The 12,178-nt window shown below is 48.1% G+C and overlaps 1 protein-coding gene across 1 annotated transcript; it reads left to right on the top strand.

The window, feature by feature from the left end:
• Positions 1-4,729: 4,729 nt before the first annotated feature.
• Positions 4,730-10,622, top strand: MYOZ1 (myozenin 1). The gene is made up of 6 exons (XM_040976093.1): positions 4,730-5,076; positions 6,150-6,243; positions 6,708-6,886; positions 8,548-8,791; positions 9,119-9,284; positions 10,123-10,622. Exons 2-6 carry the CDS (start codon positions 6,171-6,173, stop codon positions 10,352-10,354), a joined length of 894 nt encoding a protein of 297 aa, XP_040832027.1. The 5' UTR covers positions 4,730-5,076; positions 6,150-6,170; the 3' UTR covers positions 10,355-10,622.
• Positions 10,623-12,178: the final 1,556 nt, after the last annotated feature.

The raw sequence follows: 12,178 nt of genomic DNA, 5'->3' as shown, positions 1-12,178 counted from the left end.
GGAGCTGGCATCGCGTCTGCAGCTCTCTGCCCTGCTTTTCAACCTCTCCTGTCTGCTTCAGTATCTCTGCATCTCTTTGTGTCTCCTGGCCTGGATTTCTCGTCTTTCCCCGCCGCTCTTCCCATACTCCCCCACAGGTTTCTGTTTCTTTGCATTCATCTCCCCTCCGTGGCCTCATTTTCACATTTGGCCAAGAAGCACACCCGTAGAAAGTGCCCGTGGGACCTCAGTGAAGGAACTTGCCAGCGGGAAGACAGCAAGGGGACTGAACTGACCTGTTTGCACTGAGCTCTGCCTGCCTCACCGAGCTTTTTCAAGCTTGGCTGGCCTATAAGTAGGTGTGCTTGGTGGTACGCCTGCAAGTTTTGTGCGTGTGTGTGTATGTGTGTGTGTATACATGGATATGCTCTGCTGACCAAGGCAAGAGGAAAGAGGAAGTCTGCATACGCAGCTGGCTTTTCTCCTTGGGTGACAGCAGAGTCCATCCCCATGTGGCGTCAAGTGGGGAGAGAGGATTTCACCTGAGAATAAAACCTTAAAGACAAGCCATCTGTGCAGCAGGTACACAGGCTCTTGTAAAACCAATGGGCTCTGAGAGGACAGCAGGGTCAGGACAGACGGTGTGTATGGCCTGTTAGACCAGCTAGACAAGGAAGAGAACAAGAATTCATTTATTCCTGCTAAATTTCAGCAGCAGCAACTGGAGAGGGCTGTGCCGAGCAACCCAGGATTCGAGAAAAAATAAAAAGATGGAGATTGTCCTCGGTGAATAGTTCAGGTAGTTCAGTGGTTGTTGGCTTCCAGGGCCTCAGGGGCCTGAGTCAGAGAGGAGGGAGGCCGACTTGGGTATGATAGAGACAGCAGGAGCAGAGCAGGCTTGAGCAGTGACAGAGCCAAGGCAGGGGGAGGAGCCTGGTGAGGGAGCGTGTGGTTGGCAGAGAGTCAAGTTGAGTCACAAGAAATCCCAGAGTGTGAGGAGGGGGTTGGGAGACCATGAGAGGGGGAAGAATGTGTTGGCTAGAGTGAAGGGGGATGGATGATGGGGGAGTGGGGCGTGAGGGTGTGTGTGCTGAGTGAGTTCTTGGTGTCTGTGCTACCTCCTGTGTGTCTCTCCTTCAGTTTCTTTCTTGAGACTCCCGGGGCGAGGCCAGGGAGACAGCCAGAGCCAACGCCCCCTTCTGTCCTGGCTCACGACTCAGAACCCAGCTCCTGTTCCTTTTCAGCTTCAGGGCTGTGTCTCAGCTCCTGCAGGCATGTGGGCGCCCCTGCTGCCAAGCCCAGCCCTCAGACACGTGTGCTGTTTGATCTGGACTGTATTAGTTTCCTTTGCATATTGGGTGTGAGTCACCATACTTTGGGTTTGTGCACAATAATAAACGTATGCCCCACACCTTCTGTTGCTGTCATCTCTTCTCGTTTTATGCCCAGTTCCTAATGCCCCTTGACCCTCCTCTCATCCTTTCCCAGGATCTGATTCCTGGTATGTCTCCATGTCTGCCTTCCCACTTTCCACCCAATTGCCCTTTTTTCCTCCCTAGGTCTTTCGCCCCTCTCGGCTAGTTCTTCCTCACTGCTATTTAAGTCACCTCCATCACTGCTCTGGTCCCCGCCCCTCAACCCCACATCCTCAGCCACATTCTGCTTGTTTCCTTCATACTTTTTTTTCCCTCCTTCATAATTTTCAGGCAAGTTCTCTGTTTACAGAATTATATAAGCTGGAAAGTCCCTCTGAGCTCTGGATCACCAACATTTCTCTCAGCTCCGTGAAGGGAGCAGTCATGTTCAATAGTCTTTGAGAACTAAATGGGAGCGGCGCGGGGGGCGGGTGGGAAAGTGGGAACTGATGACTGGAGGTAAAGCTGGGATAGCACAGGGGTGAAAGATTCATCAGAAGGGATGGAGACTAATGAAGAGAAAGCAAGCATGCTCAAAGAAATGAAAGGCTGGGCAGTAGCCTAGTGGCTAAAGTCCTCATCTTGCACACACCAGGATCCCATATGGGCACCGGGTTGTGTCCCGGCAGCCCCATTTCCCTTCCAGCTCCCTGCTTGTGGCCTGGGAGCAGTTGAGGATGGCCCAGAGCCTTGGAGACTGGGAAGAAGTTCCTGGCTCCTCTTGGCTTTCTATCTGTAAATAGGATCTGCCTTTCCAATAAAAAACAAATCTTTTTAAAAATTTTATTATTATTTTTTTTATTGGAAAGGCAGATATACAGAGAGGAGAGACAGAGAGGAAGATCTTCTGTCCAATGACCCACTCCCCAAGTGAGCGCAACAGCCGATGCTATGCCGATCTGAAGCCAGGAGCCTCTTCCGGGTCTCCCACGCGGGTGCAGGGTCCCAAAGCTTTGGGCCGTCCTCGACTGCTTTCCCAGGCTACAGGTAGGGAGCTGGATGGGAAGCGGGGCTGCTGGGATTAGAACCGGCGCCCATATGGGATCCTGGGCGTGCAAGGCGAGGACCTTAACCATTGCACCACGCTGGGCCCAAAAAATCAAATCTTAAAGAAAAAAAAATATTTACTTGAAAGGCAGAATAAGAGAAAGGCAGAGACAGAAAGAAATCTTCCATTTGCTGATTTTACTCCCCAAATGACTGCAAATGGCTGGGGCTAAAAACCAGAAGCCTGGAATTCCATCAAGATCTCCACATAGGGGGTCCCTCCCATGTGGGTGTAGGGGCCCAAAGACAAGGACCTAGATCATTAGTGGAGCATCCAGGACTGTAACCAACACCTAGATGGGATGCCAGCATTGGAGGTGGAGGCTTACTTCATGTGCCAGCACTTTAGTCCCTTTCTGAAATCCTTAATTTCTTCTTCACTTTTGAAAATTTTATTTTTTATCGGGAAGTCAGATCTACAGAGTGGAGACAGAGAAAAAGATCTTCTATCTGCTGGCTCACTCCCCAAGTCAGAGCTGAGCCAATCTGAAGCCAGGAGCCAGGAGCTTCTTTCGGGTCTCCTATGTGGGTGCACGGTCCCAAGCCATTGAACCATCCTCCACTGTTTTCCTGGGCCCCTAATTAAATCAAGCCCCTTTTTTCAAGATTTTTATTACTTATTTTTATTGGAAAGTCAGATTCACAGAGGGAGGGAGATACAAATAGAAAATTTCCATCTGCTGGTCCAATCCCCAAGTGACTGCAACAACCAAAACTGAACCAAACTGAAGCCAGGAGCTTCTTCCCACACAGGTGCAGAGTCCCAAGGCTTTGAGCCATCCTCTGCTTTTCCAGACCACAAGCATGGAGCTGGAAGGGAAGTGGAGCAGTTGGGATACAAACCAATGCCCATATGGGATCCTGGCACATGCAAGGCAAGGATTTTAGCCACTAAGTTACCTATGCTTAAAAACAAACAAACAAACAAAATCCCACATCTTTGAAGAAAAGTCTCATTGCTCCCATGTAACCAGCAGAGGGCAGGTTTGTGTCAATTACCACACCCAGAGTCCCCTAGTCCCAATTACAGTTTTGAGAATTCTTAAGGGCACAGAAACTTATGTTTAGAAACTCATCCACATTTTTGCTCCCTTAATTTTTTAAAGATTTATTTTTATTAGAAAGGCAGATCGGATTTACAGAGAGGAAAGACAGAAAGATCTTCCATCTGCTGGTTTACTCCCCAAACAGCTGGAACAACCAGAGCTGCACCAATCCTAAGCCAAGAGCCTGAAGCCTCCTCCAGGTCTCCCATATGGGTGCAGGGTCCCAAGGCTTTGGGCTATCCTCTACTGCTTTCCAAGGCCACAAGCAGGGAGCTGGAAGGGAAGCAGGTCAGCCAGCATACAAACAAGCATTCATATGAGATGTCAGCCCCTTGAGGATTAGCCCATTGAGCCACTATGCCAGCTCCTTTCTCTTTGTTATTCTGTCTTTCAAATAAACAAATAAATAAATAATCGTTTTTTTAAAAAAATCACGGAATAGAAGGGTAAAGTGAAGATGAGTGGAGAGCTCACTGAAGGGCAGTGGGTATCTGGGAAGCTGTAAAAGCAGTTAAAATGAGGCAGTGGTGGCTGCAGTTGGGGAACAGCAGCGGCTGGTCCCAGAACCTGCGCAGGAGGTGAGGGAAGGCCTAGGCTGTTAGTACACCCACTGAGGAAGCGGTTAGGCTTCTGACAGACTTCTCCCAGGGGGGCTTCCTGTGTTCCACATAGAGGTTCCTTGGGCATGGTGAACATGGGACAGGCCAAATCTTACAGGTGTGTGCTCCTTTTTGAGGAAAATCTTAAGTAGGAATCTCAGAGGATGAGGGCCTGGCGCAGGTCTAAAGCCTAGCTGTGCTTCTGCCACATCTCTCCTGCGCGTTAGGCTCAAATAGCAAATGAGGGTTAGAGGAAGCCCGGGTGTGTTCACTTGTTCTTAAACCTACTGGAGTTGAAGAGGAAAAAAAGTCAAGCAGACAGAAAAACTAGATACATCTTCCCCACAATCATTCCAAACTGCCCACAAAGCACCGGGTCTGATAAATTTTATCCCTTATCCTGCCAAGATGCAATTTGCACAAAGAAAAGACCAAGCAATCCGGGAGCAGCTCCATTGGGAAGACTTCCTGTCCCCAAACACAGAGCCTTAAGCCCTCCCACTCCTGACTCCAGCCACGGGCCCTCCAGCTCCAGCCTGGATTGGTTCTCAGTGGCCCTCAGAGCAGGTTCTCCAGGCTGTCTTTCTCTTTATCCCTTCCACTCCGCTGCCTGCTTTCTCTCTCTCTCTCTCTCAGTCTTCAATTTCTCCTCCAAGGCGTCTTTGGATCTCAGAGTCCAGTGAAGACAGAAGGGGAGTCCCCGGGTGGGCGGGCTTGTCCCTGGCTCAGACAGCTCTGGGGGAAGACTCCCAAAGGCCTTTCCTCCCTTCTGCAGCCGTGGGGCAGGGAGGCAGGATCCCGGTTTCAGGGTCTCAGTGCCCCCTGTGCCATTTGAGCTGCCTGCACTCATCATTTCTATTAATAAACACCCTCCCTCCCCCACTGCCAGTGCTGCCCCCACGCCTGCCCAGCTCGGGTTCTCCGGTCACAGCAGCTCAGTCCTCCAAAGCTGCTGGACCCCGGGAGAGCTGACCACCGCCTGAGCACCTGGTAAGTCTCCAGCTCTAAGGCTACCAGGGCTGCAGCCAACTTTGTGGCTATCCATGTCTTTATGCAGTTATAATTCTTGATCTGGGGGGCGTGACCCCCCCCTCCTTTCCTACCCTCGGCTCCCTGCTGTTCAGGTGTGTGGGGGTAAGTTTTGGAAGGAGAGGGGCCAAGGTGTTTTGTCGGGGGGGGGGCAGAATGGAGATGTTGGGAAAGGCACTGGAAGAATAGGAAGGGGGTATGAGACCCCCCAGATATGTTGCAGATATGTTTGGGAGATAGGACTCAGAAGAAGACCACAATTCACTAAGTGCCAATTTCCGTGAGGATGAACTGGAGTCTCTGTTTTTCCCAATATTTTCCCCTCCGTTGTCAGATGCTGCTACCATGTTCCTACCTTCCCTCAAGTCCATCTGCCATGATATTGCTGATCTGACATGAAACAAGGTTCAAATGTCTTCCAACCTCTCCTTCCACTCTGTGGTCTGGGGCAGGAGTGACTGAAAGGACAAGTTGTATAGCCATGTCCGCCCAGGCCAAGTTCCAGCTGGCACAAGGGCAGAGCAACAACCTTTCCTTCCTATGGAGAATGTCTTTGGCTGGATTTCCTTAACCTTGGCAGAACATTTCTGTAACCCCCAGGGCCTAAGGGGTAAGGTAGAGGAAAGACAAGACCATAGAATGATCATCTATTCTAATGTTCCAATGCAAATAAAAACTTTAAGTTACGCCAACAAAACCTGGGTGCATTGCCATGCCTGCTTTGTGGTTGTTTTTTTGAATATGCCCACCCTCCGCTTTCTTTCTAACCCCAGCATCAGCTCAAAGGTAAATAGCTCACAAGAGGTTGGCAGGAGACAGGGATAAAGGGTGCATCAACACTCCCAGCCCTGCTTCCCTGGACAACAGAAACTCCAAAGTAGTGGATTTTCACCTTTTGGAGAACAGTTATTTTCTTCAAACATCTGATGAAATTCTGTCCCCAAAGCCCTTAACCTCAGCTTTAAAAGTACTGCCCTGCTGCAGACACTTGCTCTTGCTGGTCCATCACCCACCACTCTTTCCCCTCCATCCAGTCTGAAGCCACCACGTCCACAATGCCGCTCTCAGGGACCCCTGCCCCCAACAAGAAGAGGAAATCCAGCAAGCTGATCATGGAACTCACGGGAGGTAGGGCATGTTTGCATGTAAGCAGTGTCTGACTTTTTATTTAGAGCATCCTTAATCTAAGGGTCCCAGAAATATCATCAAGTTTTGTAGGCTTGAGGGTGAATGGGCAAGTGGAACCGTTGTTTCTGTGGGAGCAGGAAAGTCCTACCAAGGGCACTCACTCACACCCCAGTTTCTCCTTCTTTGATGTTCCTTTACTTCTTTTATGCTGTACCCCAAGCCCACGCCCCTTGACCCCATACACCCACTGTTTCACTCTAGTATCCCCCACTGTCTCCATTCCCCTTCAGTCACCACAATTCTGAACCCCTAAGAACAGAATGGTGAAGATCTGATCAGGAACCACCAAAACAGCAGCTGCTCCCCCAGAACACACACACCCACTCAGCTGCGAACAGGGTCTGTCTTTTGAGGCCAGAAAGCCTGACTTCACTCTGTGGCCTTCCTCCCTGCCTCCTTGAAAGGGCGACAGGAGGGCTCAGGCCTGAACCTGGGGAAGAAGATCAGTGTCCCACGGGATGTGATGTTGGAGGAGCTGTCCCTGCTCACCAACCGGGGCTCCAAGATGTTCAAACTGCGGCAAATGCGAGTGGAGAAATTCATCTACGAGAACCATCCTGACGTGTTTTCTGACAGCTCGATGGTGAGTTTGCAACTTCATCCCTCTGGCCAGGCCTAGTGCCTTTTCTGACAGTTTCTTGGCAGGCAGTGACCCTCCAAAATACCATTGACCTGTGCTTCTTGAGAATTTAAAAGTTCACCAACCCCAAAGGTACAGGAGCTCAATAGAAAACAGCTCCAGGATGTTACAGCCCATCTCTGAAACTCAAGTCTCCCCTCTAAAGCCAGAGAAGGGGTGGGGAGCACCACACCCTGAGAGATGATTCTTTTCCAGTGTGGGTAAACGTTAAAGATAGGCTTCCCAGATGAAACACAGAATACGCAGCCCTGTATTTTGAAATAAAAACATACCACAAAGAGTTTTTAAGTAAGGCTACGTCTTGTGTGCAAAATTCGGACATAGAAGTCAAATTTGAATTTAAAATACAGATATTCTGTCAAATTGAAGCTCCAAATGTAAACAAACAATACTTTTCCACATGCATAGGTCCCATGCAATATTTAGGGCATATTTATACTAAACAAACAAAATTAAAGTATTTGTTGTGCATCTGGAATTCAATTTTACGTTATGTCCTCCAATTTTATTTGCCAAATCTGGCAACCCTAGAAGAAGTTAGGTGAATTTTCATAGCCATGGCAGGTTAAGCTGTTTTATTTAGAGTCAGCCTCTTCCCTAGATGCTTCAAAAGCCTCCATCTCCTATTCAGGCTCCTTTTCCAGAGAAAGAGAAGAAGGGATTGGCCAGGGGCCAGGCACAGGATGTCAGAGCTCAGGAGGAAGGACCTTTCTCCATTTCCTGTCTTCCTATTTCACCATCATCGCTTCTCCACCTTTTGGCTAAGACAAAGTGTGTATTCCACCATCGGTAGCTGGAAGAGAGTGGAAATAGATTCGTGTGGATGGGTCCAGGGGAAGCAGGCCCTGGCCTTGTGTGGGAGCACAGTAAAAGTGCTGAGGCAGTTGTATCTAACTTTAGGGAGGCTGAAATCCCTCCTCTGTGCCCGGGTCTGGTTACACTGGGTGGAGCGTGGGGGTATATGCAGTGGGGTAGGTGGCCAGGAGAGACTCCTGAAGGAGTTGGCAGGGTTATTTTTAAGCCTTGGGGCTGAAGCCAGTGTTGCCCTTTTGGCTAGTCTTTTCCCCACCTGCTACACTTTCCTTGTCAAGAAGTCTTGGTTCAATAGGCACCAAGAAAGAGGGAGAGAATGGGGGAGGGGGAGAGAGCACGGGAGAAAGAGAGTTAGTTCTTGTGGTTGGACAAAAGGACCAAGGGAAGGGGGCAGTGATCTCTCGCTATTTCTTCAAATTAAGACTGAGTTTCCTTGGTAACTTCATGCTCTCAAGTTTGAGGGAAGCAGAAGTCTTGGTCCTTTTAGCTTCTGTGACAATAGGAAAGGGTGGTGTGGAGGAGCAATCAGCTCCTACCCCAAGTTGTAATAGGAGGGAGTGAGGCAAGGGAGTCTTTCCTTTTAAAGAGACTCTAATTCCTCTCTGTCAGGTAGTCTGTCCACTATCCATTTATTGGAGAGAGGTGTCTCTGGGAAGCCAGTGTCTTCTGACAGGGGCCTCTGTCTGTGTTTCTCTCTTCCTTTGCTATGTTACATCCTTCTGTCTTTGCATGTTTCCCAATACCTGCTGCTAACTATCCTTCTCCTCACTTTGCTCTTTTTTTTTTTTCAGGATCATTTCCAGAAGTTCCTTCCCACAGTGGGAGGCCAGCTGGGCTCAGCTGGGCAGGGAGTCTCCTACGGCAAGGGCAGTGGTGGAGGCCAGGCGGGGGACAGTAGCTCTGCTGGACAGTATGGCTCTGACCACCAGCGCCATCAAGGCTCTGGGTCTGGAGCTGGGGGGGCAACTGGTGCTGGAGGCCATGCCGGCAGGGGAGGAGCTGCTGGTGCAGGAGGGGCTGGCGAGGTGGGATCAGGCAAGTACTTGTACCCAAGAGTCATGGATTTGGTCCCTAGAGCACAGATGTCCTCAGAAATGAGGCCCAGGCTGGGTGCGGGGGATGGGGAGGGGAGCCAAGAAACATCCTGAAGGACTCTTTCAATCCACTGAGTAGGCTTATCTTCAAGCCATCTTGTTGGCTTCTGAGATCAGTCCCAGACCAAGCTGCCATCACACAACAAATCTTCCATAGTGACCAGGATGTTATTAGTCCCTGGCCAACTCCCCCAGTGCAGGGGCATGGGACTAACTTTCCTAGGCTACTAACTGTTATTATTTGACTTTCCTTTGCCATGACTACCAGGAGACCAGACAGGTGGAGATGGAAAACATATCACTGTGTTCAAGACTTACATTTCCCCATGGGACCGAGCCATGGGGGTTGACCCCCAGCAAAAAGTGGAACTTGGCATTGACCTGCTGGCCTATGGAGCCAAAGCTGAACTCCCCAAATATAAATCTTTCAACAGGTAGGGGTGCTGGGGAAGGAATCATATGTGTTCTAGTGTGTGGCCTTAGTGTTCTTGGACTACAGACTACAGTTCAAGCATTTCAAAGGAGGAACAGGGAATATAGGTACCCTGATTGAAGATCCTTGTTATTTCAACGCTAACTCAGTTTCACCACAGCCAATGTGATAAAGGAAAAATTTGTTAGGAGGCAGAATTTGAATTCTGATTCTTAGGCCAATAATTAGCTCTGTGGGCTAAATAACCCTATTCCGGGTCCTGGGAGTTTTGAATGTAAAATGGAAGTGACATATGATATATTTCAAACCTTTATATCCTGCTTTAGTAAGACTCTAGTCATCTATTTTGGAGTTGAGCCTCTCTAGACTATGAATGGAAAAGAGGAGCTAGAGAGGTGTTCTTTGTATTTGATTGTAAGGAGCCTAAATTTTTCAAGAAATGTCAGTTCTTCTTAGTCAAAGAAATATTGTGGGTATCAGCAGGATTAGACAAGGGAATCTCTATACTGTAACGTAAGGTAGCTTTAGATCTTAGATCTGCACTGTTTGGGGTCACTCCGTTGGACATGCTGATCTGGGTCACAACTATCCACGAGACACAAGAATTTACTATATTATTTTTCTCATTAATAGCTTTGGGGGTAACAGTCAGAACAATAAAGGGAGATTGGGTGCTAAGGGAGAAGAACAAAGAATACAGAAGTAATTTTAAATTAGAATTCAGACTTGCCCATTGTTAAAACTGTGCAGCATCTCATTGATAAGGCTCTGGTGCATGTGTGTGTATGTGTGTGTGTGTGTGTGGTGTTCTGATTCTTCATGAATGTGTTTCTTCTCAGGACGGCAATGCCATATGGTGGTTATGAGAAGGCTTCCAAACGCATGACCTTCCAGATGCCCAAATTTGACCTGGGGCCCCTGCTGAGCGAACCTCTGGTCCTATACAACCAGAGCCTGTCCAACAGGCCTTCATTCAATAGAACCCCTATTCCCTGGCTGAGTTCTGGCGAGCATGCAGACTACAACGTGGATATCAACATCCCCTTGGATGGAGAAACGGAGGAGCTGTGATCTGCTTCCTTCTCTCATTTGTATCAAGTTTCTCCTCTCTAGTTCCAGTTTGGAGAGGGAATGCTGAGCAGGATACTCCCACTGTTAATCCATTATCCTTATGGAAATGGAGAGAAAAAAGGGGGAAAAAATCTATTTTTCCATCCTTCACTCTAACCCCCAGTCCAAGCATCCTTCCTCACCAACTCAAGAGCTCCCCTTGCACCACTGGGAATCTGTTCTTTTATGGAGTTTGCTCTGCCAACAGTAACAATAAACTTCAAGGAAATGAACTCATTCTTCCTCTAATATTTGAGGGCAGATGAAAGTTGAGGCCAACAATGCACAGGGACTAATTAAAGCCAAATACTAAACATTCATTATTCAGACTTTAAGACCAGACTTGAACTCTGGTTGCTTTCACCACCTACACCCACATCCACACCCACAAAACCACATTCATAAGGAATATGCAAAGATATTCAGTAGCACATGAGACAAATACTCATGCACAAACACACATGCCAACCTATGTATGTGCAAAGCTAAGAAACCACTGTACACTGCGATTACCAAAAAGGTGATGCGAGCTCTTTATGTAGCTGATTAGAAATTGGCAAACAGCAAATCAGGAAGGCAATGGAACGTGATGGGAGAAAACTCAAGGATGTTTTGATTATGACAGAGAGCATACAATAAAGTTTTCAGATGATACCAGGGTAACTTTAGGACTATAAATGTCAAAGGTGATAGACACTCAAAACAGAGCCATATGATGAAACTCAGAAGGGAAAAGGAGAAACCAGCGGCAGATATAGAGCATGCTCGGCTCTCTGTGGATACAGCAAGAGAAGATCTAGGGGCCGGGTTTAACATTGTGCTACAATGGGTTAAGTCATCACTTGCAATGCCAGCATCCCATACCGGAGCAAGTTTTCAGTCTTTTTTTTTTTTTTAAAGATTTATTTGTTTTTATCATAAAGGCAGATCAGATTTATGGAGAGGGAAAGAAAGAGAAAAAGATATTCCACCTACTGGTTTATTCCCCAAATGGCTGCAACAGCCAGAGCTGAGCCAATCTGAAGCCAGGAGCTTATTCCAGATCTTCCACATGGGTGCATGGTCTCAAGGTTTAGGGCCATCCTCTACTGCTCTCCCAGGCCATAAATAGGGAGTTAGAAGGGAGGCGGAGTAGCCAGGACATGAACCAGCACCCTTATGGGATCCTGACACTTGCAAGGTAAGGATTTGGCCATTGAGCCATTGCACCAGACCCAATGGGTTACCTGCTCAGAAAGCAGTACTACCATACTGAATACCACACTTAGCCTAACAAATGAGCAATCACAGTGACTTTGGGTAATGGTGCTGAAGGCATGTGGTTTACATAAAAGAACTCTTGACATTACTAACTCAAATGCTGTAGAAGCTAAATAAATAACACTTAATTTTTTTTAAGATTTATTTTTATTGCAAAGTCAGATATTTAGAGAGAGGAGGAGAGACTGAGAGGAATATCTTCCATCTGCAGTTTCACTTCCTAAGCAGCTGCAATGGCCAGAGCTGAACTGCTCTGAAGCCAGGAGCCTGGACCCTCTCCCAGGTCTCCAGGTGGGTGCAGGGTCCCAAGGCTTTGGGCCATCCTTGACTGCTTTTCCAGGCCACAAGCAGGGAGCTGGATGGGAAGTGGTGCTGTCAGGATTAGAGCCAATGCCCACATGGGAACACGGCGCATTCAAGCTGAGGACTTTAGCTGCTAGGGCTGCTGTCCTGGGCCCAGTACCAAATCTTGAAAATTCGGTATTGAGAAAAAATCCAGTTATCTCATTAGTAACTTAACATTGA

This window comes from Ochotona curzoniae, unplaced genomic scaffold, assembly GCF_017591425.1.
Source record: "Ochotona curzoniae isolate NIBS_2020 unplaced genomic scaffold, NIBS_Ocur_1.0 contig_2692, whole genome shotgun sequence".
Taxonomy (NCBI): Eukaryota; Metazoa; Chordata; class Mammalia; order Lagomorpha; family Ochotonidae; genus Ochotona; species Ochotona curzoniae.
Note: the sequence above shows the minus strand (reverse complement) of the source record. Positions and strands in the feature narration are given on the sequence as shown.